At 39.5% G+C, this 12,236-nt stretch overlaps 1 protein-coding gene across 26 annotated transcripts in view; it reads left to right on the top strand.

Moving 5' to 3' along the window:
• Positions 1-3,139: 3,139 nt before the first annotated feature.
• MFF (mitochondrial fission factor) overlaps positions 3,140-12,236 on the top strand; it is a 31,577-nt gene continuing 22,480 nt past the window's right edge. For 2 of the 26 annotated variants that reach the window (XM_081813473.1, XM_081813469.1), the window contains exons 1-3: positions 3,337-3,737; positions 8,566-8,786; positions 9,730-9,899. In XM_081813473.1, coding sequence (XP_081669599.1) covers positions 3,436-3,737; positions 8,566-8,786; positions 9,730-9,899 — 693 coding nt within the window. In that variant the 5' untranslated portion in view covers positions 3,337-3,435. Of the gene's footprint in view, positions 3,314-3,335; positions 3,738-4,213; positions 4,353-6,586; positions 6,699-6,951; positions 7,651-8,361; positions 8,437-8,463; positions 8,489-8,565; positions 8,787-9,729; positions 9,900-12,236 lie in introns of those variants that run through there. The other 24 variants (XM_081813476.1, XM_081813474.1, XM_081813483.1 and 21 more) reach the window with 23 other exon arrangements.

Genomic DNA, 12,236 nt, shown 5'->3' with positions numbered 1-12,236 from the left:
CCAAAAAATCTACATTGAAAACATTTTGAGCCAAAAAAATGTGTTAATACCTTTAAATGAACATATTTTTACTGCTGGCAAGTAGAGGGATGAACATTGTATTTGTGATCTCTCTCTCTCTCTACTTGCAAGTCTGTTTGGAAGGAAAAATTGTGATCAGTCTCTAATGGATTCTTAGCAACCTACTGATGGGGGACTTGCAGAGCCCTAACACTGCCTAGTTCACCTCATCCTATTTCCAGCTCTGCCTACTGGAAACTGAGAAACAACCAAACACAGAGGAAAAAGTAACTGATTTTGAATAACCAGGCTAAATCTAAACATCCAGATAAAATATGACCCTCTCCAGGTGTTTGTAGACTCTATAGTTTTTCTAAAAATGCTGACATTGCTCAAAACCTTTTTAAACTACTGCTTTGGAATTGGGTTTATCAGCCAAACCAGGAAGTAGGTCTCATCACTTTATACCCAAGACCTACAGCATGCTCAAGATATTTGGCTCCACAGAAGACATCCAGATGAGTGAGACATAGACCTTGGTCTCAAACATAGAACTTAATCTGGTGGCAGAAAATAAGGCAAATACATAGATTAATTATAACACTGGACAGAATAAGTGCTGTAAGAGATGACAAATAGTGATTCAAAAGTTGGAGGCCTCAGGAAATAATTATGAAAGAAGAAATTTTTAGGTGGTCCTTTTAGGGCAGTTAGGATTTCAAGAAGCAGGAGGAGGCCAGAAGCAGGATGGCATTCCAGGTAGCAGGAATATTATGGATAAGGGTAAGTAGTTAGGAAAGCACGAAGCAATCTCAGAGAATAATTAATGGTCAAGAATATATAGAGTACAAGAACATACATGAAATAGATAGGAATATATGGAATATATGTATTCTCTGTATATGTAAACATCACATGTGCATACACATACACAGTGGTAAATAAACTGGCATTGTAGGAGTTAGGGCCCTATTAGCTAGAGTTTCAAATACCAGGTTGAACTTGTATTTCATTGGCCGGTATAAGAGCAGTGAAGATTCTGACAAGAGTAGAATGATCATATAAACAGTAACCTAGAAGACCCAGTATTTTATATACTGCCCTTGCCAGGCTATTTCATAATTTCAAGTGTTTTTAAAAATTACTGGATTGCTGTTATGGACTTTTGAATTGTAGAGAACTATAAATCATCAATTTCTTTTAAACCTGGGGCTTCAAATTTGGGATTTCACAATTTTTAAAACTAGGTTCTTTGTGGATTCAACCTCTGGTAACAATTAGAGGAGAAAAATGATTGGAGCTCAGGAGGCCAATTAAAAGGTTATCAGCCCAGGGGCGCCTGGGTGGCTCAGTTGGTTGAGCGACTGCCTTCGGCTCAGGTCATGATCCTGGAGTCCTGGGATCGAGTCCCGCATCGGGCTCCCTGCTCGGCGGGGGGTCTGCTTCTCCCTCTCCCACTCCCCGTTTGTGTTCCCTCTCTCGCTGTGTCTTTCTCTGTCAAATAAATAAATAAAATCTTTAAAAAAAAAAAAAAAAGGTTATCAGCCCAGATGATGGGTAGTGATTTAACAGTGGGAACAGAACAGACAGAGAAAGTGGGCAGTTGGCATTGAGGATGGGGGCTTGAGAGACAGTGAATGATGACTTCAGAATTTTGAAACTTGATGATTGGAAAATAATCTTGCCATTAACTGAAAAAAAAAATCAAGAGAAGGTATCTGGACTGGGAAGAAGGAGAAAATTTGAGTTTGAAACCCTGTTAGGATTAAAACTCTAAAGGGGCACTTATGAAGAATTGGCTAGAACTAGTGCAACAGGATGAGACGAAATGTATGTGCTAATTTATTTAGATTTATATGCCACCTTTTCCCCACAAAAGATTTGAGGCAGTTATGGGTGCAAAGATAGTCAGTGATGGAGTGAATCCTAAACAGGAATGTCCACATTAATGATGGAAGACCCAGCATGAAGCTGTATCACAAAAAACAAGGGGGCAGAGCTTCCAGGTAAGGGAGAGAAAAAGCCTTTTTTTTTTTTTTCTTCCGTTGAGAATCTACCAATGTTTGGTGGTTTCATGTACCACACTGACTCCTTTAACAGAACCAAATGATTCAGGAAGATTAAGGGTGATCAGAATTAAAGGAGAAGACTGGATCTGGCAACTGGTTCACAACCTTCATTTGTTCAAAACGTTTTTCTTGTGCGGAGGAGGCAGGAGTAAAACTCAAACTGCAAGTAATTAAGAAGTGGAAGGGTGTGGGAAGCAGCAGGGCCCTCACTTCCACAAGTCTTGGTTATGGATGGTTTACCCAGCTTGGTTTTTCTATCCTCCCCCAAAAGGTTGGTTTGGAATGACGCATCATTCCTAAAATCTATCTATTCTCACAGAAGAATGGTTTGCCACTATTAAGAAGGGACCCAAGAACATAATTCTCAAAGTGCTTCCCAAATTATTTTGAAGAATGGTAACCGCTCTGGAATATCTCTAGATTCTAGAGAAGTACCTACTCATGTGTATGTCCTTGTTCGACTGCTAAAATTCAGGCATACAAAATATCCCGCGATTTGGCTTCAGTCTGTCTCAATGTTGGGCAGCATAGCACCGAATTTCCCACGGGAAGTTAGTTAGCTGGTTAGATCCAGAGAGGGCTCTCCCGAAGCTAAACAAGGCTGCTAACTACTGTAAAACCGAACTTCTCCTTTTCCAGCATTCTCATAGTGAGGGATTAGTGAAGCCAGTCAGGGCAGCGGTCACTGTCAAGACATCTAATAATTAGAGGGCTCGACCAGTAATCAAAATTGGAGTATCACCTGCAGAGTTGGTGAAATATTCAGAGTATTAGGCCTCACGCCACAGAGATTTTGATGCAAACAGTCCTGAAAATAGTCATTTTAACTGGCTATCGAAGGTTTACCTTGTAAACACGTGGGTCTTACAGATCACGAACTCTAGTTAAGTTCAAGCGTGAACCAAACTCAAACCACAGAAGGGTTGTTGCCTCCGGTTGGCGCACTTTGCCCTCAACAAATATGTCCCCGTATCGCCGTCGCACTGCCCCCGCTCCTGTGCGTGAGCCTCACATCCGCCCTTCCCTGCGTCACATGACCAGGAACCCGCCTCAGCTACGGCTCCTGGCAAGGGCCAGCCCCGGTGGTTCTCGCGTCTCTGCCGGCCCGCTTTGGGCCGCTCCGGCCGGTGCTTTGCCCCGGCGCCGCAGTGCGCTCGGCCAACCGCCTCTAGGAGCGCCCAGCCGAACGCCCCGGGAGCCGGCGGGCGGCGGCCCTCGCCGGGGACCCTCCAGCGGGCCCAGGGGTGAGTGCTGATGCCTTCCCGACCCGGGACCCGCGACTCGCGGCCCGAGCCGGCCTCGGGCCTCTCGCCGCGGCCGTGACCGTCCGGCCGACGGAGGGACCCGCGGTGGCCCCGGCCGGTCCATGGTGTCCCCGCGAGTCCCGACCTCCGGGCTCTGGCCTTTCCTCCTCCTCAGGACCTTGCCGCCTCCTCCGTCTCTGAGGAGAGCAGCACACGCTCCTGCGAACGTTTTGGGGCTAACCTGCCCCCACCTTTCTAGGTCGGGGTCTCATTTTGACAGTCTGGGGGAGGGGTGGGGGAAACACTGGGGGCGTCCTGAGAGCTTGAACGCGGAGCTTTGCTGGGGGTTTCCCCTCATCCTTCCCGGCCGAGGCTCTGGCCCCTTTCAGAATGACCTTGGACCAGACGCCAGCCGGCTTGACAAGTAGTTTTTTGTTTTGTTTTGTTCTTTTTTTTTGCTTTGTGGGAAATACGTGTGTTCGGAAAGGAAGGCGGTGCTGGAAGCCGGTCGGCGGCGGGAGGCCCCGGGTCGGGTGGGTCTGTAAGCACGCTTGCTCCCAGGTGTGGATGCTGGGAGTTAGCTGCTCCTCGGATTTCCTTCCAGGAGCCGGGAAGCCGTAGGAGGAGAGCTCGGGCGCCGGTTCCGCCGAGCCTCCGACCTTCACCGGCAGGACGAGGCCCCTTGGATGGTGCAAGAACACCCCGGGCCGCGTCCTACAGCGTTAGAGCAAGGGGCGCTCTGTAGGCATGAGTACCCTTTCCAAGTGGTGACAGCTTTTCATTGCGGCAGATAAGAAACGCCCCACAGCCCTCGTTCCCCAGTGTGGAGCCAGTTGTATTCAAGGCTCCCATCCACTGAGAGACTTGACCTGAAGGACCTTAAATGTTTTCTCTCCCTAGATTAAAAGCATTTGTTTCTGTGTCAGTTTCGTCGGCTAATGAGATCCCAAAGGAAAAACCCTCAGGAAAATGGATTTGGAAAGAATTAGAACGACTTAGTTATACTTAGTAGTCTTCTCCCCGTGTAATTAAATTATGTGTAGGACCTGCTATCTTTTTGGTTTCAAACACTTGGGAATTGGTTTAGCTGTTCTTTCCAAAAGGAAATTGTGTGTTCTATCCCTTCCTGTCCGATAGGGCTGCCTCGTTTCAGGATTACAAAGTTTAGCAGTTGCTTTCCTCCCTTCTGCTGTTGAAACTTGTTTTCTGTGGATTCATAAGCTTGTTTTAAAATTTGTGGATTTGTGTTTTTTTTCAAGTTTTTGGTGGCTTTTCTTTCCAAACTACAATTAATCCTGCATTACTACAACCTGATTTGCTAATGCACCTATTTTTAAAGTATAGTTGCTTGAAAAGAGAACGGAAACAGGGTGACCTATATAAAAACCTTGAACTAGGTCCACACAATAAGTGATAAAGAACCGGACTTTTTTTTTTTTAATAATTGGAGAATTATATAAATCTTTGCAACCACAATCAATTTGACCCAAGTTGTTTCTGCGACTTCCTGGACGATTTCTTTGGGTTCCAGTGTTCTAATATAGAAAATAAGAAAGTCAAGCTTGAATCATTTGTCCCAAATTTGGGACACTTTCCAGGAGTGGAATTTGACTTGATTCTAAATAGTATATGGATGAGGATTTTTTTCTTTTAGTTATGTTTTGGTTACATGTATTTATACATGTATGGTTTAAGGCAGTAAAAAAATAAAATACATTTAAGATGTTTAAAAGTTGAGTTAAAGAAAAACTTAAATGTAGGTTGAGAGTAAATGCACCGTGGGAATGTGGAAAAAACTATAAAATTGGTAAATTACTGCTATTTGGGAACTTGTAGGCTTAGAGATTAGAGGTCTAAAATCATCTGTGATTCTGAGAGAGATTTTGTCTCCTTAATTATATGACGGAGAATCGTGTACTGGCTGCCTAATAGATTCTAATGACAGAACCCCTGGAGTTAATATCTTAACTCCATATGAGAAGTTTATTTTATGTATTGCCAAAAGATAATACCAAAAATGCTACAGTCTAATGAGGGAGGAAAAAAGATAGATTCTGATCTAATTAGGACAGTACAGTGTTATATCTTAGAAAAGTTCTATTTACTTTTTATTTTTTTATTTTATTTTTATTATTTATTTGACAGAGAGCGAGCGAGAGAGGGAACACAAGCAGGGGGAGTGGGAGAGGGAGAAGCAGGCTTCCCGCCGAGCAGGGAGCCGGATGCGGGGTTCGATCCCAGGACCCTGGGATCATGACCTGAGCCGAAGGCAGATGCTTAATGACTGAGCCACCCAGGCGCCCCTCTATTTACTTTTTAAATTTAAGTAGTTCAAATATGCTACAGGAAAATTTGGCTTTTTCTAGAGGTTGTCTTTTCAGCATCTATCTTTATGATCTAAGTCTGATATTTTACAGGCTGACAGATTCTCATAAGATGTTGCTATAGAATGAAACTAATGAAATTTTGACCTCATGGGATGATGTATTGGTGGGAAGTCAATATGACTGAAATGCAGTAAATGGAGTGGGGAGAACAGCACGTTTCAGGGAGATAGTGTTCTGGTTATTTGTGTCCCTTGTTTATTATAAAACTTCAATTTATAATGTCCCAAGACTATGATTATTTTGAGATACCTCTTTTTAATATCATATCTGAATATAAGCTTTTATTGTGCTTCATCTACACACAAGTATTGGAGAGTTTCTCCTCTAGAAAGATGCACAAAAATTATAATAGAGATTGCCTGTGGGGACCTAGGTGGTTATAGGATAGGGTCTGGTGGGACACTGTGTTTTCTCTGAATGTTCTTGTGTGCTTTGTACCATGTGCATATATTACTGGTTCAAATTCAAATACTGACTGAAAGTTGTGAATGAAATAAATAGGAAATTAAATCAAGTATTGCATGAAAATAGCTGAATGAAAATTTAGCCAAAATGCATTTTTTCCTCCTTAATATATATCTATATACACATAAGTATTAAGATTCTTTCAAACTTAAATATTTTTCATCTGTCACATCTTTCTAAATTCAAATCAGAAATGATGACAGTTCTTTATCTTATCTTGCATTAACTAATGAATGATTGTAGGGCCCTGTCCGTGGGACTAAAATTGGTGGTAAGCTTGTTAATTTTTTCTGTGTTGTATTGGTTTCTTAATATAAGGTTGTGTATCTTTGGTGACTTACCATGTAGAGGATTTCCAGCAATGAATCCCTAATGTTGGTATCATGTAGGTTTTCAATGAGCTCCTATTTTTCTCCCCTAGGGACAAAAGTGGCTCTAAATCCAGCACAGGCACATTGAAGCGAGTTAAAGGATTTAATATGAAGCACAGAAGCAGATAGTGCCAAATAGCAAGCTGTAGTTGGTACACATTTGTGAGTAAAAATTTTGTCTTTTGAATCTATTTTCTTAGTCTTTAAACCATCTGCATGCCAGATCCTTAAAATTCACACATTTTGGTAAAGAATAAAGGAAGCAATTTAGCAGTCATAATTAACCAGTTGTCAGGGCTTAGCACTCCAAGCAACCTCCAAGAACTCTCCTAAGCATCTTACTGAGGTAGTTCAAGGGTTGTAACACATCTCTGACATGGAGTTTAGGAAATACCCCAGGTATGACTCACCTTTATACCGTCTTTACTTTTTATTGCCCTTGATTTATATATAATATCTTTTGCTGAAAATTCAGTGTAATTTGGCTTTTGAAGCCATTTCCTTTTAAGGAAACCATTACTTATACATCAGTTTTTTAGGTTACGTCAGATATATTTATTTCTGCCCTTTACATTCTCTTCATGATTTCTTCCTTGTATTGTACTTAAGCCTTAAAAAAGAAAAGGACTTTTTCCCCTTTCAGAATATAATGATTAAAGGAGTCTTATGGCAAAATTTTTTTTTTTTTTTACTCTGACTTCATATATTTATATACGTTTGATTATCCTGTTTGGGAAATCATAAAATAGTGACTGTGTGTAAAATCATCTTTATGAGTTTTGAGGTATAGAATAACTCTGTTTGGGATAAATATGAGAATTGGTTTTGTAAATCAAGTCTTAGAGATAATTTTAAGTAGATATTTACTTTTATTCATGGTTTTTTTTTAATGAATGAATTGTTGAAATACTGATTTTTATTCTTTCTTTTTTACAGCTGGAAAAGCAGTGTCCGTGTTGTTATGTACACCTCCAAAAAAGTTCAGATCTGTAGGGGAATTGTTGTATAAAGTAAACTGAACTACAGGGTAGCAGTATCTTAATAGCTATTCTAGACGTGTATTTACTGTATTAAAAATGAGTAAAAGAACAAGCAGTGACACACCCCTAGGAAGGTCAGTGACATTTTATTCAGTTGAGCTGGTACTGTAGGCTTGAGAGATAGTGGCTTTAAAGCTGATTGCCATCAGCTAACCATGCTCTTTTACACTTCTTTCAACATTTTGTATTTGGGGGTAACTTTTCTCTGCATTTTCCTGAAGCACGGATCCTTCTCTAATTTAGAAAGTTATTCAGTGCATTTGTACTGTCTTTCCCCATTAAGGCATGTTATGCTTTTTAAAAAATATACATGTAAATATGAAATTAAATACAGGTTAATGTGAAGCTTTTAATCCCACGAAACGAATGCATCCAGGAAGGATTCATTGCTACATATTCTATATTTGGTGTTCATTGCATCTCAGTCACTAGGTATACATTCAGTAAGAGAAGTTTGAATTTGTATCTTGTGATTTTTCAGGGGAATACATTTTTTAAATAAATTTAGAATTAGCCTTATTTACTTTATGAATTTGATTTTCATCATTAAAAGGTTTTATTTTTTTCATGCATGACAGCAATTCCTAATTTATTTTTATAAAATCCTAGTAGCTTTCCCTCAAATTATTAACTAGGAAATTTTAATTTAAGTTTTATTTCATTCATTTTTGATTTATAAGCTGCATGCATAGCTATGCAGAGAGAAAGGTAGTGTATATGTATATGCACATTTGTTTTGTGGTTATACAATAATTTTAAATTTTGCTTTTAACCAATATCCTTAGGGTGCCATTTCAGCTGATAAGTGAGAAGGCATTATGTTGAGGAAAACATTTTCTTCAGTCTTTTACTTTTCCTTTGTACGTATTCACTACTCACAAATGAGAAGTCTCCTTTTGCGCTTCCTACAAGGTATTGTCTTCTAACTTCACTTCGTAAAGAAGACTGACATTTTAACAGTCACCCCGTCTTTAAATTTTTGCCCACAGAGTGAGTGGGGCAGCATTTCCTTCTCCCACTGCTGCTGAGATGGCGGAAATTAGTCGAATTCAGTATGAAATGGAATACACCGAAGGTATTAGTCAGCAAATGAGGGTCCCGGAGAAATTAAAGGTAGCACCACCAAATGCTGACCTGGAACAAGGATTCCAAGAAGGAGTTCCAAACGCTAGTGTCATTATGCAGGTTCCAGAGAGGATTGTTGTAGCAGGTATTTTACATTTGTTTATAAAGTTATCTGATAAGTCTTTGTTTTATGTATTTTTATGAAAACTTCTGGGTTTTTCAAAATACTATTTAGAAAAGGGGATGGGAAATACAACTTTACATTATTTTCAAAAGTTTTATTATAATCGCCTGAAATTTCAGACAGTATTTTTTACTAATTCAACTAATTGAGACATAATTTACATACATAAAATACATGTAATTTTTAAGTGTGAAGCTTGATGAGTTTTGACAAATGCATATACTCCTGTGACCTTCTACCACAGTCTAGATATAGAACATTTTCATTACCCTGAAAGGTTTCCTTGTGCCCCATCTCCTTAAGTTCCTCCCGCCTCAATTCCAGGCAACAATAATCTCCTTTCTATAACCAGAGACTAGATTCATCTCTTCTAGAGTTTCATATAAATGGAATGATACAGTTCATACTCTTGGGTCTGGCTTTTGCTTAGTGTAATGTTTTTTGAAATTCTTTCCTGTTCTTGGTTGTATCAGTTGTTCATTCCATTTTATTGCTGAGTCCTATTCCACTATTTGCATATACCACAATTTGTTTGTGAATTCACCTATTGATGGAGATTTGGGTTGTTTCTTGTTTGGGTCTGTTAGGAATAAAGCTTCATTAAAGTACAAGTTCTTGTAGAGATGTGTGTTTTCATATTTCTAGGAGTGGAATTGCTAGATTATACCATAAGTTATGTTTAACTTTATGAAAACCTGTCAAGCTGTTTTTGAAATTGATTGTACATATTATGTTCCCATCAGTGGTGTATGAGAGTTTCTATCACTCCACATCCTTGCCAACACTTTGTACTGTCAGTCTTTAATTTTAGTCATTGTAGGGGATGTGTAGTGGCAGATACATTTTAATAAAACCACTGTCTTTTAAAACCTCCCTCCTTTCCTTTTTATTTTTTTACTCCCAGGAAATAATGAAGACATTCCATTTTCAAGACCAGCAGATCTTGACCTTATTCAGTCAACTCCCTTTAAACCTCTGGCACTAAAAACACCACCTCGTGTACTTACACTAAGTGAAAGACCACTAGATTTTCTGGATTTAGAAAGACCTCCTCCAACCCCTCAAAATGAAGAAGTAAGTAGAGTTTTAACATCAACTGAATTTGAAATAATATAGACAAAAGCAAAAGGTAAAGAGGATTGAAAGCTAGAAATCCTACATTAGCAATATGTAATGAAAGCCTTCCACATGGACCATTGCTTACTATAAATTCTGGTATATAGATACCCCAAATAATTTTTTAAAATTTAAATGTTATGTTTCAGGAAAATGGAAGTTTTGTGGAAATTATTAACATTCACATGGTCTAGGAGTTATGGCCAGGGGTTATACCTTAAGCAATACTGAAAGAGTTGGGAGTTTAGCATAGAAAATTAATGCGTCACTTTGTTACAAAAGAAGTCTGGCAAACAGGGCAAAGAAAGCTCTTTTTTTCCTTGATACTACCTCGGCTCCCTGCTTGCTAAAAAGCCTGACTAAGTTAATGTACCTTGTAACATTAATAGCCCTGTTGACCTAAATATGGCAGCTTCGACTAATGAGGTGTTAGTAGCAAAGTTCAGATCTTGCCTCTCCCATTGATTCAGGGCCAATCTTGTAAAATTTCTTTCCTGTGATGATACTTAGAGTTGCAGCTTTTACACTGTAGCTTCTGAACTTCTGTGTTGTCATGAAGCTAGTATAAGACAATGTGCAAACATGTTTTTATTGATAGTGGAACTGCCTGTGTGTCATTGTTCATGTTAGTCCTTACCAACGAGGGTAAAGTATCCATATAACCCAGGGGAGTGCAGTGTCCTGGTACTGGGGATGGCCTGTTCTTAGGTTGAAAGTTTCTGCTGAGGTAACTGAGATAATATAGGTGCCAGTTTGGACATTCTAGATATATGCTTGGTGAAAAGCACTAAATTTGAGTGTTCACATGGTGAAAAGGCACTGAGATACTTGTAGAATTGTATTTATTTAACAAACATTATTTGAGCTTTTGTGTAAGACCCTGTGTGGTGAGATAGAGTTCCCGCATGGTGGCATGAGTGAGGGAAAGACACCAACACACACAGAAGATACGAAGTTCTTAATAGCAGAGAATAATGAAAGGTATGAGTATCATCATGCGAGAGGAAAGGTATCAATCATAGCATGCTTTCAGTTAGAGGCCCTGCTTCTTGGCCCCCCAAAAGTTCCCAGTGGAAATTGCTGCTGTGGATAATAATATCTTAGAGTGAGGATTCTACCAGGGGAGAATACGCTTCGAGTTTTGTTTTCCTTTTGATCTTTCTGCTCCCACTATTTTAGTTACTTAACTGTCTACTTGGTGAGAAGAACTGATTGAAAGCAAGTCAGGCACTTTCTTGAGTGATTACTTTCCCAGGATTGCCCTCAATAGACCTATGGGGTTTACTCCTGCAATAGTAGGAGTACATTTAGTCAAAAGCGATAAATGCCCAAAGTACATAGCACTGGAGTGAAAAACTTGGGCTGAGAATGAGACCTAATTCTGAAGGCCTACTTTGCTACTTACTAATGACATAACCTTGGGTAACTTACTTAACAATTCCAAGGCTCATCTCTAAAAGAAAGATAAGAATAATGCCAAGTGCTTAAGATTATTGTGAGAATTAACTATAATAATGTGTGTAGTGTGTTTAGCACATGTTCTAATTTATGTTAAAAGCTTGTATGTTTAAATATTATTGTTATAAAAGTTAAGATCCTGTGGCAGGAGCCAAATCCTGAGATGCAAGAGAGGCGTTTCAGACATTAGTACCAGCTGCCTATTGAAAGGAAGGCAAAGACGATGATCTGTATTTCAAGTCCACGGAAGGGTCAGGCAGCCTTCAAGACAATCAACCTCTTGACTAGAGGAGAAAGGAAAAAGAACCAGAATTCTAGTAGCTTCTAGAAGATGGATTGAAAGAGGAGGCAGTAAGGCCTTGAGTGCTGCATTGACGATTCATTCAGATGCTAGTCAGAACCTATCAAGTGAGATCCCCTGAATCATTGACTCTGGAGTAGTCATTTTACAGCATATGCCAAGGTTTCTTAACCTCAGCACTGTTGACATTTTAGACTGGATAATTCTTTGTTGTGGTGAAGGCTATCCTTTTGCATTGTAGAATGTTTAACAGCATTCTTGATCTTTGTGTACTAGATACCAGTGGAATCCTCCAAATCATGAAAATCAGAAATGTCTCTAATAGCTAAAAAAGGTGGAAATAACCCCAGTGTCCATCAACTGAAGAATAGGTACACCAAATGTGGTATATCCATATAGTGGAATATTACTCAGCCATAATAAGGAATGAAGTACTTATACATTATACAACGTGGATGAACCTTGAAAACATTATGCTACATCGAAGAAGCCAGACAGAAAAGGCCATGTATTTTATGATTCCACTTACATGAAAT

Source organism: Leptonychotes weddellii, chromosome 3 (genome assembly GCF_054177405.1).
Source record: "Leptonychotes weddellii isolate Sample4059 chromosome 3, ASM5417740v2, whole genome shotgun sequence".
Classification (NCBI taxonomy): domain Eukaryota; kingdom Metazoa; phylum Chordata; class Mammalia; order Carnivora; family Phocidae; genus Leptonychotes; species Leptonychotes weddellii.
This window is presented reverse-complemented; position numbering and strand designations above follow the sequence as displayed.